Source organism: Zosterops lateralis (assembly GCF_965231275.1).
Source record: "Zosterops lateralis genome assembly, chromosome: 2".
Lineage (NCBI taxonomy): Eukaryota > Metazoa > Chordata > Aves > Passeriformes > Zosteropidae > Zosterops > Zosterops lateralis.
Window position 1 is genome coordinate 101,313,509 of NC_139763.1, and position 22,602 is coordinate 101,336,110.

Genomic DNA, 22,602 nt, shown 5'->3' on the forward strand with positions numbered 1-22,602 from the left:
TATCGTCCTCTTCCCAGAGAAGTGGCACTTCTCCCTAGATGCTGTACAGATTAGTCTTGTACCAATGTATTTGCCTCTCAGAAGTATCAATGAGGCAGTCCAAAGGAATGACTCCTCAATTATGTTCCCTAGTCTTGATTTAATTTGTAAGAACTTCACTTTCTGAGTCCTTACTTCTTCATATATGCTCCTGCTCTTCAGCATTTTGCAAATTTTTTTAGCATCAGTCTTTGCTTGTTCTCCCTGTCAAAAAATAAAGTATATGGGTGAATATTCAAAATTCATATCCTAATAATTTAGCTTATTTTTAGTAGGTGGCAGAACCTTTAAAAGTATGCCATGATTTGGCACACTGCTTTAGAGATTTTTTTAGATGAAGGAGCATGGGCCTCTGCTCCAACAGAGTTTACAGTTGGGTCCTGGATCTGCAGATGTATAGTTATCCTGAGTCATCCATGGAGAGTCTTCTCCTGTGGCAGGGATGGAAGAAGAGAGATTGAGGAGATATGCACATAAAAACAAATGATACATGAAATGCTACTGAGAGGTGCATGGGTGGTCCTAGGGCGTTAGTAACAGAATATTCTTTTTTGTGTCTTTGTGGTTGGTTGAAATCCAGTTGAGTTCAGCACCTGTGTGGTATCTTGCTCTCAATGGCAGAGTTATGGTTTGTATAGTGCGAGTCTGGGAAGGTCTGCAACAGGTTTAGGACTTTTGCAAGGGATTGCAGGACTCCTGGACTGAGTGTCACTCTTGCTGAGTTACATTTGAAGTCAGGGACAGGTGTAGCTGAAGTTGGTGCAGGGAGTCTCACCTGTGCTGTCCATGGTAGCTTTTAAGACCGATGTCAGTCTTCTAAGGTTCAGGGGAGACCTTATCACTCTCTACAACTGCCTGAAAAGACATTGTAGGGAGGTGGGGGTCAGTCTTTTCTCCGAGGTAACAAGCAATAAGACCAGAAAAACAGAATCAAGTTTCACCATGGGAGGTTAAGGTTGGATATTACAAGAAATTTCGTCCTCCAAAGGGTTGTTTAGCCCTTTCATAAGCTGCCCAAGGCAGTGTTGGGCAGTTCCAAGCCCTGGAAGGATTTAAATCCCTAGAAGGATTTCAAAGTTGTGTGAATGTAGCACTTGGGGACATGGGTTAGTGGTGGGCTTGGCAGTGCTGGGGGAATGCTTGAACTTGGTGATCTTGTAGGGCTTTTCCAACCTAAATGATTCTATGATTCTGTGATCCAACGCCATAGGCACTCTTTGTAAATCCTGCAAGGACTTGCTGGTAGACTTGGAGAGGTCTTCATGTCTTGGAGGTTACCTGGTGCAACAGATGACCACAAAGCCTTATTTTCCAGTTCAGTTATCTTTCTGACAGGACAATGAATTTCTCACAGCACCCCAAACATATTTCTAAAGGGTAGCAAGAAGATGATTTTCTGAACATTTAAGTCTAATAACTTGGTCAATTAGGAAATGGAATCCAGAAAATCTCATCCAGCTGCCTCCCCTTCTATTAATGGATGGATACAGCCACACTCTGTAAAATCTTGCTTTGCAGTCTGCAAAACCAAAGAGGGTTGTTTGCTCAGCATCCACTTGCTTCCCCGGGGCTAAAATGCCAAATAACAAATGGAAAGCCTCAGCTCTGGTTTGTTAATTGTCATACTTGTGTGACCAGTTCTGTTTTAGGAAAATCCCATGAAAAATGATGAATCGTTGTCTCCTGCTGATGAAAATGGTAATAGCTTTGACCCACAAGACCAGTAGGAAAGGTGATGACTGCTAAACTTTTAGATTTAGGATGTTGGTTCAGCACCCAGGCCCTGTGAAATAAACCCTCACATGCACACCTTGGCAGCTCCCTTACCTCCCAGGTGCCCTAAAAGTAGCCATGCTTTGCCACCAGACCCACACCCCAACGTGTGCATGAGGAGCAGGAGCCAAAAACAGAACAATTTAACAATGATTCATCAAAGCACTTAGAACACAACATGTCACATATAAAGATTATTTAAATATGTGCTGAAATAGTTTGGCATTTCAAGCCTGGGGGACAAAAGTTTCTCAGATTAAAGGTTTGGAATGGTTTTAAACATCCCAAGGCTCTTCCTGAATAACTCCCTGTATGCATATGGATGGTGCAGAGCATATTTATCCTATATTCTTTATGTATGCATCCTTCTGGTTTCTTAATCTTTGTCCCACCTTTTCATCTCTATCTCCTATGTCCTTCTGTCATGATGAACACATGGACAAGCAGCTCCCATGGACACTGTCTTGGGCTATGTAACAAAAAAAAAAAAAAAAAAAAAAAAAAAAAAAAAAAAAAAAAAAAAAAAAAAAAAAGTTTATTCTATTCCCTCTTTTGAAACCAGTTGGGGAGGTGTTTTCCTTATCCCTTGTAACTCCAGGGGGAAGGAGGAGGCTGCCTTCTGATAAGGGGCCAGGTGTTAAAACCGGGTGGGGCATTGTTCCTTATCTCTTTCCATCCTCCATGAGGATACCTTCCGGTAATGGGCCACTAAGGATCACCAATGACTTGACACATTACATCATCCCACTGTGAGATGCTCCACCTAGTGGGGGGAGCCAAACCATTCCTACCCAGATAAAAACTGAGGCACCAGAACAACAGATGCTGGTTTTCCACTGGATTTCCAAAGAAAGACTGGACCCATCTTGCCATTACTGGACCCTTTCTACAGGACCATCTCTACTCCAACAGAACCATATCTGCCAGTCCAGGAGGGCTTACTTTGGAATGCTTCCAACACACTGACCAACAGGGTGTCAGGTTGTATTTCTGACCCTGTCAGGGTTTCTAGGATTTTCTCTTTGCTTTGTTTGCTTGTTTTTTTGTATTACTACATTTGTGTCCTTAATATTTCTAGTAAAGAACTGTTATTTCTATTCCTAAATCTTTGCCTGAAAAGCCTTTAATTGCAAAATTATAATAATTTGGCAGGCGGGGGTATTACATTCCCTGTTCCAAGGGAAACTCCAACTTTCCCTGGCAGATACCTGTCTTGCCAAACCAAGATACACTGCAATGACTAGATACTTGTACTCCAGTGTCATTTTTTTAATGATTCTTCCACATGTCAGACATGGTATAGGGTGGCCCTGGCAGTGCTGGACTCAATGATCTTACAGGGATTTTCTAACCCTAATGATTTCGTGACTAACAAACTGTTAGCACTCAAGAAAACCACACAGATTGGAACCATCTCCTTCTTTCCATATTCCTCCTCCACATAATCACCTCTCAGCCCCTGTTAAGGCCAGTTACCTCTCAGCACCAATATTAAGACCATGAAGATCCTATGGTAGGACTCATCCAGCTGTGTTGTTTAAACAGTTCTGAGCACAGCAGGTGCCTATTGCATAAGCATGACTATTACAACCGCCACAACTTACTCCTATTGTGTTTTCCCTACTGCCCTTTAAAGATTAAGGTAATTTGGAAAAAGGTTATTTATACAGAAATCAGAGCATTTGCACAGCAAGTCAGACTGCAATAGATATACCAGGCAATTTCCCCATGTAAATAAGTCCTCCGTGGAGAACCCTGACAAAACCTCCTCTCATAGGTACACATTTTTAGGGGTCAGTGGGGTGGGAGAAGGGACAGGGAAATGGAAGTTTGGAGCAGTTTGAGTACTTCTGGGCAACTGTCACACAAAGAAAAATGGACTTACTGTGCAAAGCTGCTGGCAAAACCTGGTCTTAAACAAATAATATAGTCACTTTGGGAATTTGGGACTGTGTATACAAGGTTCTTTGCAGTTCACACAGGACCTTTTGTGGCTTGTGGATATGACTGCAATTAGCACAGGGACAGAGACATAAAAAAAATAATAAATTATCCTATATAAATAGCTGTTCTGAAAATAGACTATAAGGAAACTCTTCTGAGTCTCTTGATCCAGGGACTAAAGCATTTTCTTTTTCCCTTTCATCTGAAACCCACAATTAAACTAAATGAAAATTACACAAGTACTTTTGCAACCAGCACCCATTTTTTCAGAGCCCATAGCTGACAGATGTCTTAAGTTCAGACTCATGAAGCCTTATGTTCAGAAGCTAGTCCTCTCCTCCCTTCTCCTTCTCCTTCTCCTTCTCCTTCTCCTCTCCTCTCCTCTCCCCTTTTCTATTTTTCTTTTTCCTTTTCTATTTTCGATTTTCTTTTTTTTTAATTTTTAAATTTTATTTTTCTTTCTCTTCTCATTGTTCTTTTTCTTTTCTCCTTATATTTTTTTTACTACTTTTCCTTTTTTCCTCCTTTTTCTTTCCTTTTTTCCCCCCTTCTTTTTGTATTTTCCTTTCTCTTTTGCTAACAGGCCATCACCAAGCCTCCAGCTCTCGAAACCGACCTGAAGGCAAACCCCAGAGCTCAGCATCATCTCTTTACACCGAACACAGACAGGTCAGAGAGGAGGCTGTGGAACCTTGCAGGACCTGCTGAGGTACCACACGAGCAGGGACTACCCCGGGCGGTGGTTCCTCACCCTGGCAGGAGAACAGGAGACCCACATCCCCCTGACAGAGCGTGTCCAGTGTCCCTCTCCCTTTCCGGGGCAGGGAGCGGTCACTGCGCTCCGGGCGCGGGGCTGCCTCGGGATCGCCCGCCCGCCTTCCGGCCAAAACACTCAACTCGCTGTTTTTGTTGCTAATCATTGCTAATCATTAACCGCCAATTAGCACAACAGCCCGGAGCCCCGCCGTGTCCCCGCCAGCCCCGCTCCCGGGGGGCAGTGCCAGGACGGGGCGCGGGGAGGGGGATGCGCGGAGCCCCGGCCCTGCCCGCGGGGGCATCCGCGGAGCCTTTTGTTATGCTAATCCGAGCTGACATCACTCCGCATGTCAAAGCCGAGGGGGCCGCATATAAGGCGGCTCCGGGGGCCGCCCCGGCAGAGCGGCCCCGCTCCCCGCGCAGCCCGGCCCGGGCGGAGGTAAGCGGGGACCTCCTGCCGGGAGAGGTGGGAAAGGGGACAGCGGCTCCGGGAGCCCCTCGACACGCCAAAGGTGCGGGGCTGGCCGAGAACAGGGGTTTGTGAGGCGTGGCAAGGATCCCGAGGAAAGGGGATGCATCTCCCGGAGGATGCAGGGGAGGAGGAGGAGGAGGACGCCGCGGGGTTCGGCGGAGAGAGGATTCTTAGAAGCTGCAAAACAGACCGGAGAGATGCCAGGGAGAGAGGCGGCTCGGAGACTGCGAGGCAGAAGGGAGACTCGGAGGATTGCAAGGAAAAGGGAGACCCAGGAGGATGCGTGGGGCAGGGAGAACGGAGGGAATGCGAGGGAGAGGGGAGGCTTGGAGTTTGCAAGGGAGAGGGGATACCGGGGGAATGCAAGGAAGGAGGAGACTCCGAGGCTGAATTAAGAGACCTGAGACCCGGCGAGGAGAAGTGTGAGTGCAGGAGAGAGGGGAGGACCTGGGGGAGAAGGAGACCCAGAGGGTGGAGAGAGCCGTGCCCGATGAGCTGCAGGGAAGAGGAGACACCCAAGAGTTGGAAGGGAGACTGGAGACTGGAAGAGGCTGAAGGCAAAGGGGAGGCTTGGAGCTGCAAATGTGCACGGCAATGCAAGGAGCTGGAGAGGAGTCCTGGAGGCTGCAGGGTGGTGGGGACACCCAGGGGCTGCTGGGGAGAAGGAAGATCCAGAAGGCAGCAAGGGAGTGGTGAGACCAGGCAGCTGGAATCAGCTCCACCACCCTCTGTTAGTTTTTTCTGCTCCCACTCCTCACTGCAGGTCATCTGGGGGTGTGCTACCCCTAAACCAGGCTACTGTGCTCCTGGAGAGAGCTGCAGGTTGACAGCAGAGTCAGGTGGATGTCTTTGTTTCCTGGATGGGAGAATTGGAAAAATGTGAGCTGGATAGTCAGAGGTTTATGTACAATTAAAATTGCCTGTTCCCATCCCTGAGTCCAGAATCTTTGAGGTGTCTGATGGGAGTGTTTTCTGCCTGCCAGAGTGGAGCTGGCTGCAAACAGCCTTGAGGCAAAGAGCAAAGAGAGTTCCGAGTTAAAAGCAGCTCCTGTTTTTAGGAGTCCACAGGCCACTTTGCTGTTGGTTTGATCAGTGACCCAGAGCTCACTAGAGCTGTAAACATCACATCTGCCCCCAAGTGTGTCCTTCCCATTCCCTTGCAAATTGCTCTTGCAAATGTAATCTGTGCTGGACTGAGTGGAAAAAGGCATTATTACCTCTCCAAATAAGAAGGGTGCAATTGCATGCAAAGCTTGCAGTTCTTTGAGTAGGTATGGGGGAATTAGATCATTTCTCTCCAGGAACTGAAAAAATCCCAATCTGTGACTTTTTCAGGGGGAAGGGAGGAGTAGAAAATGGTGTTGGCTGGTCTTGTTTAGTGGGGGCTTTTTAGACCATCTGAGACATTTTACACCCTATTCTTGTGTTGTGCAGCAGTTCACAGGAGTGAGATAAGGGGTCTGAAATATCTAAACAGACACTGAAAGGCATGGACAGGATTAAGGGTTGAAGGTTTCCAGTATGCTTGTAAAGCAGTGGGAAGAAAACTGCTCCCAAAGATTTAAAGATACAGAAATACTCTGAAACAAGAAGCATGTATTCCTGGATGTTCGTGGGAGCACTGCTTTCAAGGGATACATCAAACCCAAACCCAAGTGGGCATTAAAAACAATCCATGGCAATGAAATCCTGCCTCCCTTGTAGGCAGTCAGTTTTGTCTCGGACTTCAAGGGAACCAGGAACTCGCCCCTAGAGGTTATTAAAATCTTTTGTAATAACAGCACTTCTCTAGTAACCCTTTACATCAGGCACTGGGGTCGGGATAGCCAAAAAGCAGCTTGAATAGAAAAATATGCTGCAGATGACAGAGAAAACACTCAGAAATATTCATCCTCCCCAACCCAATTGCTCCCCAAATGGGGATATTTAGGCAGAAAGCTGCAGCTGGGCAAATCCAGAGCTGGGGATCAGATAGAATACCCTTTTTCCAGGGTAAGAGGTTTCCCAAAGTGAAGCTGATTGCTCCAGCCATTCCCAGTCCCTTCCCAAACCCCTTTGAGGGGGTAATGTGGGGGTTGCACAGTTACAGTTTGGGTATGCCAGTGTTATGAGACTCCAGAGATGCAATGTGGTGGACAGGTTTTTCTGTTTATTTTACTGGTGTCTTTCTTGTGGTATGGGAAACCACTGCAAAGACCACAAAAAGCAGCCCAGACCGGTGTCTGAAGTGAATAACTGAAGGGAAACCCATTTACTGCTATTAATACTGCTGCTAAAATAAGCAAGCCATGCCCTGGAGACAGAGAGCACCCCTCTAAGGATTTAAGTCCTGCACTTGGTTTGTTTATCTGTTTGGCCTGAAGAAGGAAAAAAAAACAACCAAAAGAAAAGGGGTGGGGTGATATCCTTTAGAGCTTTTTTGTCTCCTTCAGGCTGTTCCCTGGAGACAAAAATGGGATTTTCTGTTTACAAAATTGCAGCCTTTTCCCTGAGCTCCAGGTGCCAAGGACATGGAAGAAGTGAGAGGTAAAGTTAATGAGGTGAGAAGAAAAGCAAAAGGTAAAGAGTAAAGCACATTTATTGTAACAGATCAGAGAGAAACATCTGCAGGGCAAGGGCGCCTTTATTAAGTAGGGAAATGCAGTTTTTATTATTTGTCTTCTCTGCAGAAAAAGAGAGAGGAAAAAGAAATCTGGAGAGAGGAAGGGGAGAGATGAATAGCTGAAGATTTGGGCTAATCTAAAGATCTTTTTTTTTTCTTCTTCTTCCTGAGCAGTTTCACAAACTTTTTTGAGAGGGGAAGAAAAAAAACCCCACTAAAGTGAAGCAGCGAATGAAGTCTTGCCATGTGCAGGGTTAAATGGAAACACACAATCAGACCATAACTCTGTAATTCAACCCATACGGTTTGTCTGCCTGTTGACTCGGAAGGTTGTATCAAGGCTTGGCAAGGGAGGGGACTGAGAAGGGATAATCCAAACCTTTTCATGATTCATAAACCACTACTTTGCAATTTGGATAATAGATTTCTCTCTTGCAGTGACTCAATAAACTTCAGAGTTAAACGTAGCTCAGGCTCTTTCTCTCTCTCCTTTCAGGTCGTTCATCTCCAAGAACGAGCAATACCCAAACGGAAGGAAAATACATCGCACAAAATATTAAGAAGACTCTTTTTTTAAAAAAAAAAAATTCTTTGGAGAAGCTGATTTCCTTTGGCTAGCTGGAGAAAGTGGGGAAAATGAAGCCAAGTCTGCGATTTTTCTTAGCTGGTTTTCTGTTGTTGATTCTGCAGACAGGGCTTTGCTATGGGATAAAATGGATGTAAGTAACTGTGTCTATCTTTGCATTTTTAATGTATTTGTAGGAATTGCTGGTCTCTTACCTGTTTGTACAACTGCTTCTTGAGGCATGCTGTAAAGCTGTTTAAAGAGCAGCAAGCACTGCAGTTCTCTAGGCATTGATTGATTTCAAGTGTGTGTACTAGGGGCTTATGCTAACAATGTCTCCATCTTATTTCTAAAATATGCATGGTTTAGGCTCATTGGGGTGTTTTTTCTCCTCATTGATACTGAGGGAAAGGCACACACTTGAATGCTAACATGAGCCACTTAATGAAGTTTCTAGCATTAGCTCCTGCTATGCTGGGAAACTCTCCCACTAGGACCACTGGTTGTGCTGAGTAGGAATTGAGAGCAGTAGGGATGGCAGCTGAGATAATGCTGCCCATCTCCAACCACAGGGGATGCTTGACAGATAACATGGGGTTTTTGTGGACCTTTTAACCTTTGGATTTTGCAAAGGGTGTTAAAAATGAGGTGAGGAGGGGGGAGGAGGGTGAAGAAATACCAGTGACTGCAGTCAAGTCAGGATTGAGTTTCCTTGGAGGTAGTGTCACTGCAAAGTGAAAACATCACTATCTCATTTCTTTGCTTAAGCAAGCAATCAGTTAGTTGCTTGCTGCAAAATAAACAAACAGGACACTCCAACACCAATCTGGTTTCATGCCCTTCATAAGTGATCTGTCTTTTCTACTTGGGTTTAGAGCTGGGTACGAAATAAATAAGAGAATATGGGTTTGCCTCAAATGCACATCTTTGGTAGAGGAAAAGGCACAGTAATATACAATGCCAGGAAGACTCTGTAGTGCATTGAAGCAAGGATCTTTGGGTTAGGTGGCGAAACTTGGGTAAGGGGTTCCTGCTTTGTTGCTCCTTCTGCCACAGATTTCATGCTATGTCTAATTCCCATTCTGCTGTTCCAATCATTGTCATTTGAAGCTTCACTTATGCCATCTTTTATAAAGGCTTAAATTTGGATATCTGCAAATTAGGGTATCATATTGGAGCCAGTGTTTTTACTGCCCATCATGCGGGCAGGGAAGAGAGGATCTTCCAGATGGTGATTGATCTTCTCCAAACAGAAACATCCAACAGAAATGTTAAGTGATAGCCTTTGATGCTGTGTACTGCAGGGAGCTGCTAGAGATGACACATCTGCCTTTTATATCCATAAAGAGGAGCATAGTGAATCTCTCCATAGAGTGTTTAAATGCACATAGTCAGGTGGGAGGAATAGTCACCTACTTTAGGGCATCTTTTAAGGGGCATGCTTGCCTATGGCAGGAAGATAGGAACTAGGTGATTTTTAAAGTTCCTTCCAACCCAAACTATTCCATAACCTTTCACTTGCTGTCTCCATACTCTAAGGACCACCTTGGAAGTAGAGGAGAGTAAGGATCTGGTTGGCTTTGGCTTTACACCTCGTAGTAGTCATCAAAGCTTTTTTTTTTATTACATAACCCAGCTGTTTCTGTCCACCAGCTTCCTCCAGTACTTAGGCTCTTAGCTCTGTCTATATCCAGCATCAGGAAAGGCAGGCATCTCCTTTCTGCAGGATATTTAGCAACATGTCCGTGAGACTCCTTAGCATTTATTTCTGTGCAGCACAGAAATACAGCTGTTTTGTGGCACCCTGATTCAGCAGGACTTTTATGTGTAGAACCATGACTGACTGGAAGGACTTGCCCATGTGCTTGGCATTGGTGTCCTACTTAGGCAAGGTGCTTAACCATGAGTGAAGGGCTTGGGTTCCTCTGAAAGGCAGGGGTGAGATGAGTTCCAGAGGGAACCTGATAGTATGGTCACAAGCCATAGACATGAAAAAATTCTGGGAGGCAGGGCAAGGTCCCAAATAGCTTTGCTGTCAAAAACAGCCTTTTGGCTGCTAAGTGGTTAAGCTGCAAGGGTTGCTTTCAGGGATGAGTAGGGGGAGAAGCTGTTGGAGGCAAAACACCACAGTTGCTGCTCCTCCCCTTCCCAGCAGACATATCCCTCCTATCAAAAAGTGAGTGGAAAAGATGAAAGCTGGGATTAAAGTGGTATTTGAAGCATGAACAACATGCAGATGCACCACGGAGCTCCCCTCACACCTGTTTAAAACCTGGCAGAGACCTGCACTCCCTGTACACAGCACTTTGCAACTGGGATGCTGGCAGCTGGGATTTCACAAAATTCTGTTTGGTTTTGCTTTCATTTACTGTTTCTCCTCATTTCCTCACCCTTATTTTCCTATGGAAACACTGGCTACTTTTCCCCGCTCCCCATTACTCTTTTTCCTTGGGGCTCAGGGACTGCCCTTAGAAATTGCACGGGTAAGTTCTTGGCAAACAGAGTACCAAATACTAAGTAATACCTCAGACCTGCTTATCTCAGCCTGGACTCATATTCTGGGTGCTGTACAATTGAAATCTGCTCCTTCCTTCTCTTGCTTATGAACAGAAAGGTGGGGGAAAAGGACGGGATGAAGAAGGAGGGAAATGCTATGTGATGTTTTCAGCTGTGGGCTTTTCCCAGCCGTCTGCCCACTGCGTCATTTTTGTAGGCATGGTGCTGGAGGCAAGCTTCAAAGGAGATTTGGGAGTGGAAGGGAGAGATAAGGAAGTGAGTTTCACCAGCCTGGAGATGAGGGAGTGACTGATATGAAAGGTGATAGGAAATTTAATTTTGATTCAGTGCGTGATGTAATTTCAGGGGGAGGGGAAGAAGAAAAACACAATTTTCAACCATTCTTCTCAGTAACACAAATGTGCCCTGAAAATTAGTAAAAGCAGAGAGAAGGTAAAAAAGGAATTATTTATTTTATTTTACTTGGCTTATTTTTATGAGTTCTGTGGTCCAGATTCCCCATTGTTGGAAGTTGGTGCTGAGCCCCACCAAACATCCAGCATGGTGTGTGGACAGTCAGCATCTTGTATACATTTCTCTTGCTGGAGAAATTTCATATCTTGTGCTCTTTCATCTGAGCTCCAGGGAGCTACTCAGGTGTAAAGCCAGAGTATGGCTCCAGAGTATGGTTCCAGATCTTTACTATTTCAGGATTGTTGTGAGGACGCAGCCTTTCTCATCAATGTATTCCCTGCATCTTATTTTTGTGAACACTTTCCCATCCTTAGAACAAAGAAGGTATGTGGGGAGGTTACATAATTTTGTGATGCTCAGTGTTGTTCTGTCACAGTGCCTGGAAAGGCGAGGCAGCCATTGGTTTCCATGAGATATGTCTTAGGGCCAATGCATCTAGCAATTCTATCACCTTCTCCATCTGCTTTTGGAATCCATTTAGCTTTCCCAGGAGAGTTTGGGTTTGACTGAGCAGGTGCAGGAGCAACTTACTTGGGTAGAACTGAGGAACAGATGAGCACTAGAGGGAGCTGTAGCCAGATGTGCATGCCCCAAAGGTCTGCAGGTGTTGGGATATCCAGGCACAGAGTAGCTTCTGAGGCACTTCTGCCTCCACAGGGGTTGGCATGTCCTCTGTCCCTCTGTATGGAATGTCCCCTTCAATGTGGTTGCAGATAAGACAAATATAGCCAGTGATTTGGTTAGTGGGGATTTCTTTTGTTTGTTTTTTGTCTGTTTGGGTATTTTTTGTTTGTTGGTTTGGTTTTTTTATGGCTTGCAGAAAATGCCAAAGACAGCAAGTGCTGGCATTAGGAATACCATCAGTTTTAGGTGGAGCTTGGTCACTTTGGGAAGTCTCTGCCTGTCCCTACTGTGGTGACCCAATCACGTTCTGTGCTCTGGAGCAATCCCCAGCTGAGCCCCATTCCCAACTACTGCTGCACAATTCCTATGGTTAAATTGCAGCCCTTCAGAAGCACAAGGTAGCTTAACCACACCTCTTGGTGAACACAGGATGTCCCTGAGCCCACCAACCTCGAGCAGCAATTCTGAAGCCAGCAAGAAGCAGGAGAGAAAATGGAAAGATTTTGTGCTTCCTGGCAGCTCCCCCTTCTCTCCTTCAATCAGTAGTGGGAGGGAGCTGGGACTTGGAGACACGGGCGCCTGTGAGGAGACTGTCTGCCTGGCAAGGGTCTGCTAGATGAGCTGCTGTGAAAGAACTGCAGGATGGGGATGGCAGGAGGGGAGTAGGCTGGGGGTGAGGAAAGGGGGGTACCATGTCTTTGAAGTTTGCTCTTCGCTCCATAGGCAGCGCAGGAAAAGTTGACAAAGCTCCATGGCCTTCCTCAGCACTCAGTGAGCCAACTCACTGCTGGCATTGACTTCAGTCAAGCTTGGGCTTGAAGTCAACGGCTTTGTGCCCACTACTGCCAGCACTGAATTTGGCAGCATATCTGAAAACAGTTCTTTATTTTAAGCTTTTCGTTCAGGGTTGGTTTCTCCACACACACACACTTCTCTCCCTCTCCCTCTTCCTCTTCTTTCTTTCTTTCTTTTTTTTTTTTTTTTTTTAACCACATAAATCCTACTTCTCTATTTGAAAAGCCCTTGCATTTACCAGGGGATGTGGTGTCTTTCCCAGGACTTCTGGTCCCCAGACTGGAACTGATGCAGGGCAGGATGGCAGGGGCATGGGCTGCCTCTGACTACCAGGAGCTTTGACAATATTATTGTAACATCCCTGCAAGCCTTTTCCAGATTAAAACCTGAGAAAATGAGGCTCCTGCAGATTAAAAACCTTCAGTGAGATCAAATACAGAAAGAACCCTCAATCTTTGCCTCTATTAATGTTTACCACACACTTCACTCTCCAGAGCCATGTAATTTTGTCTAAACCTTTTTGTGTCCTCCACATCCCTGCAAGATTAAGGGGTTTAGGAATAGGCATTGAAAAGGATGCATTTTCAGAAAGTTTAGAAAGCACAGCTGGTAATTTGGAGCAGAAGTTTATGGTTTCACCAACAGTCCCTTTGTGAGCTTTCTCAGATCATGTCACAGAAGGGAGAGTGGGGAGATGCCTCCGGAGGGAAGATTCTTCCACCCTTCAAGGATGTTTTAAAGGGCACTAATGATTTGCTGCTCATTTAAAGGAGTTTTTCTCCCTTTGACCTGACCAGGAACAGTGTCCTACTCACAGGGTACCTTGTAAACCAAATAATGTATGACTTTCACTGATATCTGCTGAGATCTGAAGGTGCTTCTTCCTAACCTGCAGTTCCTATGAATAGTCCTCTCATGGGGCCCAGACATGTAGGAATGGACCCATTCCTCTTAAAGAACCTAACACTGCAGAGCATTAATGTTTCCAAATGAATTTAATATCTGCCTGAGATAATTAAAAGAGTCAACGAATGTCATGTTCCATCTATGCATATTTCCTCTGTAATTATGTTCATAGTTTTCTGTCAGCATCCAGAACTTCAGTTGAAAGACCTGCTGTGTTTATATATAGATCAGGAGATGTTTGGTTTAGGTCTTGTTTATTTAAAGGGATGGATCAAATACATATATTTAAAAAAACCCTGAAACAACCACTCCTTGGTTGTCTGGAGAATGAAGGAGGGGCAGAAGAATTAAGTGAGAAGAGCACGATGTTATCAGGAGGAAACAGTGAAAAATAGCATTTCCAGGGTGAAAGCAGGTAAAATCACCTTTTCTGATCAAGGGTGTGAGTCCACAGAAAGATGTTTGTCAGAGTTTCTTTTTTCCAGGTTGGGGAATGAAGGATGTTCTTCTAATCATGTCCCTGAGGGCTGGATTTTCAGGCTGGCTATGCCCCATTGGCTCCAGTTTCCCTCCCTGTGGTGACTGGGTGAAGATAGGCCAGAGACCCACCACCAAATCCTACCATGGACCAGCCTCTCCTGGGGGGAGCTTTTCTTTCCATAAATGGACATAGTATCCCAAAAATGCCATTGCAAGCAGTGGGTATTTATCCCCTGATGCTGCCAGAATTTAGGAAGCAGGGAGAGGTGGTGCATTTCCACAGAGGTGGTTTAGAGTGACATGGAGTGGAGAAGATATTCCTAAATGTAGGACAGAGCCTGGGCAAATCTAGGTTGGCAGGGCATGGACTAGATGACCTAATAGGCCTCTCACATTCCTGATCTGTGATTTACAAATGAACTTTTCAGTCTCAGCAAGTGACTACAATCATTGAGTTTTCTTTTCCATCTCCATTGCCTTTTAATTTTTCCTCCTGACACTTGGAGATGTTTCCAATTATAGGTTCTTATAAGCAAAGACATGAAGTTCAGGCCTGGGAGATGCTCAGAAAACACCTTCCTGCATCCTGCAGTTTTATTCTTGATAGACTTCCTGGAGCTCAGCTCATTCTATGAGAAACAGCCATTGCTGCCATTTACTTACTTCTCACCAATTGGAAGGTATTTTCTCTCTTCCATGAAGTAAATGGTTTTCTTGCTGCATTTCAAAACTGCTTCTCTAATGGTGATCGTTTCAAGCTATCTACAATAATACAGTCTCATTGCATTACATTCCGTTTTTTCACACTGAGGATGAGTTTCATTCTGAATTCTGCTTTCATCCCTAGGTAATTCAAATAGATGGTTATTTGTGACTTGTCTGTAATGGTAAGATAGAGGTACCTCTGTGTAGCCTTCCAGGTCCTTTAAGGAGGAGACCTGTATAAAGGATCAGAAAATGTGGTGTAGGACCTAGGAGATATATTCATCCTTCTGGAGGGCCAGCTAAAACATTCCAAGGCCTCTCAAGTGCCACCCAACACATTTGATTAGAAAACTGAGTTGCTGCCTCAGTACAGCCTCGAGACTTGGAATGTTCCTCGTTTGCCTGAAGCTCAGGCTGTAAAGTTCTCTCAATGCTCCTGCCACACCCTGCCTGCTTCCCTTGTTGCTGGGACATGCTGTGCTGGAGTATTTATCATTTATACTCCACTACTGATGAGCTGCTTTGGCCTCTTGCCTGATTTGTGTTTCAGCTCATTCCTGGGAGTTGCTGATAGGCTTTCTGGGATAAGTTTTCACAGATTCCTGGTGTCAAGTGCTAGGGGTTGGACATACCTCATTCAGCTCTGTGCTTATACCATTCAGATGTCTGTGTCCCTGCTCAGTGGCTGGGTTTCCTATATAGAACAGAAAATGAGCACCAAGTCATGATGGTATCTTACCATAGATCTCAAAAGCACAAAAAGTCAACTACTGCCTAGATGTGCCTTTTTGCTTTCCATGAGCTAAAGAAGGATCCTGAAGGGCTACTGTGAGGTCCACACTGTAGAGGTTTGCAGTCAGGTGACAGTCATACTATTCAGAGACTCATGTCTCTACCTTCAAGGACATGATTTCTCTGAGATAACTGAACACCCAGTATATTACCAACAGGTTTTTTCTCCACCAGCTCAAGTTCACATCTAAGGCAGAATGAGTTGCCTTCTGGAGGGGCCCCTCTCCAAACAGGGAACATTGCATGAACACCAGTGTGTATGGGACCAAGATGGACTGCAGGGCAGAATTTCTGATGATTAAATCATAGAATCATTTAGGTTGGAAAAGACCCCTGATCATTGAGTCCAACCAATAACTTAACACTGCCAAGCCCACCACCTTTTCCTTTCCCTTGAAATTCACTGGCAATGACTTTTGCTTGCAGTGTGTTTAACAGACCTCTTAAATACGTGTATGAAGTATATATTTATATAGCTAGCAGAGTGGTGCCCTTCCAAGTTTGCCACTGATTATCTAGTGCCAGGAATGCCAAACTCCAGTCACATGGGAATTTGTCAGTGCAGGCCTATTCATCCCCAGCAAGGATTTAATACCTCCAGTTTTGGTTAGGGCTCAATTTTAGCTCTGTTTCCATCTCTTTTAACTTCTGAAGAATGTGGATGTTACAGTAATAAAGTGAAATGAACTTCAAAATGTCTTTGCCTAATAAGCCAAACTAACCAAGATGTCTTGCTTGGGATGAATCTGAAAGCTAACACATTTAACAAAGAGAGAAGGAAATATGTGTTAAAATTGTGTTGCCAGGATCAGATGCCATCAGATTATTCATGCAGCCAGCTAGAAAAGTTGTTTTATGAGAATGAATAACTTTTATGACTACCCTAATGAAGCCATAAAGATACAAAGAGAGTTACACACCAGGCTTCTGCTGATCGTTGTGGGTGCTCAGGGAAGAAGAGTACAGACCTGTAAGATGTAGGTCAGCATTTGTTCTTTTTTTTTTAACCTGGAAAAGTTAGTAATTGAACAGTAGAAGAACCACCACTGTGGGATGTTGTTCTATTTTTCTGTGATAACATATGTGCTGGCATTCATGGATCCTTTCTCAGATTTGACTGTGGTACTCTCTCTGCACACATTCCACTGAGTTTTTGCACTATGGTGTTTGGAGACTAGAGAAACAGACTTATCTATGTGCAATAGTGATTGAATCAGTGGAGGCCCTTGGCATTAACTCTAAGTGAAAGCATATGTTTTGCAAATTTGGTGATTTTTCCCTGGGCCTTGCAGGGGATTTTCTCCATAATTAATTACATGACATTTAGCATAATCCTTTGAGAGTGTGTGAGACAGATGCTGAATGCAAAATACTGATAACACCAACATTACTTTTTTTTCCAAATGCCACAGTCTTGGAAGATCCAGATTTCTTTTATCATGGAACTGATGGGTCATTTTTCACTCTGTTGGGAGGTCTGTGCTCTTCATTCTTCAGCAAACAACCCCCCCATAGGATTTACACATCCAGTTGACTTGACATACACCCCTGGAGCTTTGTACAGACTCCCCTCAATAACAGAGAGAATTGCACGCTGCTTTCTTTCCACCTTCCTTAAATGCCTACTTTATATGAGACAAATCACTTTTCATAGTTGCTCTTTTTTCTCACCAGCTTTTTCCAGGCACCTATTTACAGAAAGCTTTAATTAAGTCAGGTAAACGTAGGCGACTAGAATGTGTTTTAATGCTTTTTTTGCATGTGCTTGTCTCCTCAGAGCTCTGTCCAAGACTCCTTTGGCTTTGCCTCTGAATCAAACCCAGCACTGCAAGCAGCTTGAAGGCTTGGTAGTTTCTCAGGTGCAGCTGTGCCGCAGCAACCTGGAGCTGATGCAGACCATCATTCAGGCAGCGCGGGAAGTGATAAAGACCTGCCGTAAAACCTTTTCAGACATGCGGTGGAACTGCTCTTCAATAGAGCTGGCTCCTAACTACCTGCTGGACTTGGAGAGAGGTAAACAGCACTGCTGGCTCCGTTGGGACTGGAGTCCCAACCAACTGAGCCTTTGTGTCTGTGTGTGTGTGTGTGTGTGTGTGTGTGTGTGTGTATGTGTGTGTGTGTGTGCTGGAGATAGGAAGGGTCTTGCTCCTGGGAGGCCATGGAGGGTCTACAGAGCCTACTTGTCTGGTTCTCTGAGACCACATTCATCATTACAGTGCCAGTTGTGCCCAGAAGCTCTTGGGTCCAAGACCTGGTCTACCACAACTTTTACAAGGCAGACCACCATTCTGGTCTGCTCATATCACTGGGAGTCATGGGACAAGCACAGGACAAAAGGAGGCAGGAGTCCATGGAAGAGCTTATCCATGTGCTCCAAGAGCAAATCACACCACAATGAACAAAATGCCTAAATCCATGTGATTCCTTGCCCTGCTGGGATGTTGTCTTATGTTGAAGAGTTCACTTAGGAGATGTGCTCCAAACTAGTGGTGCCATGGGACAACTCAGCTGCAGTGAGTTGGTGTGTTGGCTGCTCTGTGAGACACAGACTGTGTGAGCATCTTTTTGGGGAACCTTTATCTGGTCCAGGAGGCTGAGCTGGAGTTCTTGTCTCTTTCAGGCACAAGGGAGTCAGCATTTGTGTATGCCCTCTCTGCTGCTGCCATCAGCCACACCATTGCCAGAGCCTGCACCACCGGGGACCTCCCTGGCTGTTCCTGTGGTCCCATCCCAGGTGAGACACCTGGACCTGGGTATCGATGGGGAGGATGTGCAGACAACCTCAACTATGGTCTTATCATGGGGTCCAAATTTTCAGATGCTCCCATGAAGATGAAAAAATCAGGATCACAAGCCAATAAACTGATGCATCTGCACAACAGTGAAGTAGGGAGACAGGTAACAAATCCACAAGAGTTATTGTACTTGTACAATCATCTGTAGCGTTGATCACTCGGTGAGGGTCAGGGTCTCTATCAGCTAGCAAAAGGAGCACATTTCTCCCAGATTGTTCTGAACTCCTTTGGCCTGCTGAAAATGGTGGCTGAGTCACTCACCCTCTGCCTCAGAAAGTCCCAAATGCTATTATCAGCCCTGTTTAACTGTGAGTGGGATATCTCATTGCCACCTGTTGCACAGCCAAGGTTGGCTCTGGCTTGCCTACCCCAGGAGGTGTGGTGGGGATGGGTCCCACTGTGCTCTGCCAAGGGCCTTGTGTGGGTGAAGTGCTGTGTAAATGTGGAGGATTATCATCTGCCAGATGCATCCAGCAGCAGTTGCCTCCAGCCATCCTGCAGCCAGGAGGGAGGAACTTTTTCTTTTAAACTGCTATGCTAGTGATTATTCTCATATCTGGCACAAGCTGCTTTTAACATCTTGAATCCAGTGGAGGGATAATATTTACCATGTGCAGTGCCTGGTGTGCACTGATGTGCAAATCCCTATAGCAGCCCTCCATGCAGCTGAAGAAATGGATTTGGGAAGGGGGGGTGGGGGGATGGGGCAGCATATAAAACTGACCCCTGCACCCATCTCTGGAACTCCAGTGGTTCCATAGACAGCTCTTACTGCACAGCTTAATCCTTCCAGGGATGCCTGTGCAGACAAACTTGAAGGATGCTGAGCTCATTGGGAGCTTGCTGTGTAGCTACAGGCTGAGTCCACCTTTGCAGAGCAGAACCATGCTGAAGTTTCCTTCCCTCCCTGGCTCTTTTTTTTTTTTCCCTACTATTCCCACACTATTCAGTTTGTTTGCTTGGGGTTTGATTTTTCAGGGTTTTTTTGGGGTTTTTTTAAATTTTTTTTTTTTTTTTTTGGTAAAGTCTTGAGGTTTTGTTTCAGTTGCAAAGGGCAAATTTTTGTTTGGGACATTGTGTTGCCATGACTGGTGCATTCAGCCCTTCCTGGCAGCACCCTGCCATTTCCCACTGAAATGAGAATAGTACAGAATCAAAGTAAAAGGCTATTTTGGCCCTGTGACCAGCAGAAAGGGAGGGTGAGAGTGCACTGAATTCAACAAAATTCAACAAAAGCCGTGACATCTCTCTTACCAGAGCTGCTGGACGTTGAAATTGATGTTAATTATCTATTTATGGAATGCTTTGATATTCATCTCCTTAGGAATTTAGAGGGTGGAAATGCAGCCCAATATAGATATCTGATCAAAATTCAAAATACTCCTCTGTCTTCTGGCTGCAAAGGAGCCCTTATAAAAGTAGTCCTAGACTGATAGGGATCATCAAAGAGCTGTAGGATCTCATTCACTTTGCAAAGTAGCCACTCTAGACTGCCTGTGCAGAAATGAGAACAGCAGTATTTTTCTATAGCAGCTCCTGCTGAGGAAGTACCTTCATTAGCAAGCTTGTGGGATGTTTGGCTGTAAGACAAGGGCATTTCCTAACTCCTGCATTCCTTTTTGCAGGTCTTGAAAGCCTCTCTTGAAATGAAATGTAAGTGCCATGGAGTTTCTGGGTCATGCTCTATCAAGACCTGTTGGAAAGGCCTTCAAGAACTGCGAGACATTGCATTGGACCTCAAAACCAAATATTTATCTGCCACCAAGGTTGTTCACCGGCCCATGGGCACACGCAAGTACCTTGTACCAAAGGATATTGACATCAGGCCAGTTAAAGAGACAGAGCTGATCTACCTGCAGAGCTCACCCGATTTCTGCATGAAGAATGAAAAAGTGGGGTCACATGGGACCCAGGACAGGTGAGGACTTCTGCAGTGGGTGCTCGCTGTGCTCTGATCCCAAAGAGGAAAGGGCAAGAGGGGAACACGTATGAATAAGGGGCAATCGAGGAGGTGACATATACATGCAGGTAAAGCGCATATCCAACATACAATTTGGTTTGCCAATGCCTAACCCTGTTAATGGTGGCTGTAGCCAAGACAGGGCTTGCTGACACATTTTCCATTACACAGTCAGGCATAAGATACATTTCAAAATTCCCCGGGCAGCTCACCTCCACAGGAACTTGTAAGGATCAAGCAGCTGCTTTATTCTGTGTTGAGTCTCTGTCATTTCTTGCAGCCACTGCTGATTAGAAGAGTTGCTAGTCTAAGGCTCCCTTAAGCAGGCAAATGTGAACACAGTTAGAACCAGCATTGCTAGATTGCCTTAAAAAACCCCCCAAACTACAAAGATTATATTTTTTATTCTACTGCATATTAAAAGTCCAGGTGTGTTTGTATTGCTTATGACTCTGCCAAGGTATTTCTTTATTGCATTAATATTAGGGATTTGAGGTCATTATGGTCAAACCCAGCCTCCACTGGGTAGCATACTGTCCTCTTTCACAGGCAACAGACATGTCTTTCTCTTCCCACCATCTGTTTAATTTCCTCCAAGACAAACTAATTCAACATTTCAACAATCTGAGCATCTGTAGATGGGCAGACTCATCTGATCTCTCTAGAGCTGACCCATCAACAGCCAAAAAAGTGTGTGTTTCCAGTATTTTCCTAATTTTTGTTAGGTGGCTGCAATGGCTGGATTTCAACCTGTCTGTTTAGTTGCTATCTTGCTGGCTTTTCTTAGATAGTTCTCATAATTCTTCTTTGCTCTTTCTGTTATTTCATGGTGGAGGCTCAGACAAGGGGCAAGGAGTATGTGCCTTGCCTTTTTTGGGATGCCTTCCTTTTAATGTAGTGGATGTAATGGTATTTGGACCATTGTAGTTCAGTGGGGAGAAGATTTTGCTGGAATGAAATGACCCAAATGCAGACAAGAAAAACAATATATGCACGTGGGGATGTGGCAGCTGGAGACATGGGTTAGTGGTGGGCTTGGTAGTGCTGTGGACTTGATGATCTTAGAGGCTTTTTACAGCTTAAATGATTCTGTGATTCTGCATCAGAATTTAACTGGTGGAGCTGATCAGTAGATAAGACAGCTGAGTGAGACAAGACTGTCTTTTTTGTCCCCGATGTTTTATGAAGTTAATATCCTGTATCCTCTGACATGAATGGCTGAACTGCTCTACAACAGCACTTACCTGACAGCTCTATGGTGGGAACACCAGCCTTGCCTTTATCACCAGTTCAGCAGTGCAGCATTGATTATCAAGTGAAGATGTTTATGAGTCACTGAGAATAGCATGGGAAAAGCATGTATTGAAACTAGTATCTGAAGGAAAATGTCATCTGAGTGGAAGTGAAGTTTTTGTGGATTTGTATGGATTTTGACTTATTTGTACCTTGAAAAAGACCTCTTTGTCGTGCCTTTCTGTTTTGCAAGGAAAAAATTGGTGAAGATTATTTGGAAATTAGTTTTATAGGAATTGCATTAAATGGACAGGTTGTGTCAAAACAAAGTTGAATTCATTACAGATTTGCGAGGTAAAACATTTTCCAAGAGCTAAAATCCTTTCTAGGGACGGGGAGGTGTGACTTCTTCATCTTATCTTATTTTAAAGCAGATTTCAACTTTTTATTCCATCTAGGGATGAAAAATATGTCAAGGTCCTGAATGATTTTTTTTTTCTTCTGAGGAAAGGAAAATGTGTATTGCAGGCGTTCATTTATCCTGAGTTGGACGACAGCCATGACTGTGAACCTGCCAGCCAAGGGTCCACAGGAAGTGGGATTGAGTGAGGATTTAGAAGACCAAGATATTAAGGCAGGAGGGGATGACTTTCAAAAGGAACTCGTCAAAAAATACTTCTCATTCTCAGATATGGAAGATGGTGCTGGCCATGGGAGGGGAGGAGGGTGAGATAGTTCTGTGCTGAGCTTCAGGCATCACTCAGGCCAAGTTTTAAGGTCATGTGTAGTTGGGCTTGTTTTCATTACAGCCCATCTGCAGGCTCTTGAGAAGATGCCTGATGTCTCAAAATTGGCATGTGTAATACAAGGCATAGCAACTCCTTTCCTGAACTAAATTGCTAAAGGAAATAAGTGTAAAATATACACAGTATGAGTGAAGATTGGTCCATGCTTCCTGGGGGGAGCAGGGAAAGGGAGGGGATCTTCCCTAGCCTCCTCCTCTCATGGATGACTTTTTCTCTTTGCAATTTTTCTCTCATGAAGAGGGTGCCTAAATGCATTTTAAATGTGGTGGCTCTGTTCCAGCCTGCTGCAGGGCTGCAGAGATAACGCTGAGTGACAGGGATAAGGTAGAAGGAGTACAAAAGGAATGCTTTTAGAGAGAGGGCATGGCAAAGTGTAGTTCATGCT

The 22,602-nt window shown here is 44.8% G+C and overlaps 1 protein-coding gene across 3 annotated transcripts in view; it reads left to right on the forward strand.

Annotated features, from left to right (window-relative positions):
* Window positions 1-4,920: 4,920 nt before the first annotated feature.
* WNT11 (Wnt family member 11) overlaps window positions 4,921-22,602 on the forward strand; it is a 31,214-nt gene continuing 13,532 nt past the window's right edge. For 2 of the 3 annotated variants that reach the window (XM_083882483.1, XM_083882481.1), the window contains exons 1-5: window positions 4,926-5,024; window positions 8,083-8,305; window positions 17,201-17,436; window positions 18,044-18,321; window positions 19,844-20,136. In XM_083882483.1, the coding sequence (XP_083738609.1) occupies window positions 8,223-8,305; window positions 17,201-17,436; window positions 18,044-18,321; window positions 19,844-20,136 (890 nt within the window). In that variant the 5' untranslated portion in view covers window positions 4,926-5,024; window positions 8,083-8,222. Of the gene's footprint in view, window positions 5,025-8,082; window positions 8,306-17,200; window positions 17,437-18,043; window positions 18,322-19,843; window positions 20,137-22,602 lie in introns of all 3 variants that reach the window. The other variant, XM_083882482.1, reaches the window with a different exon arrangement.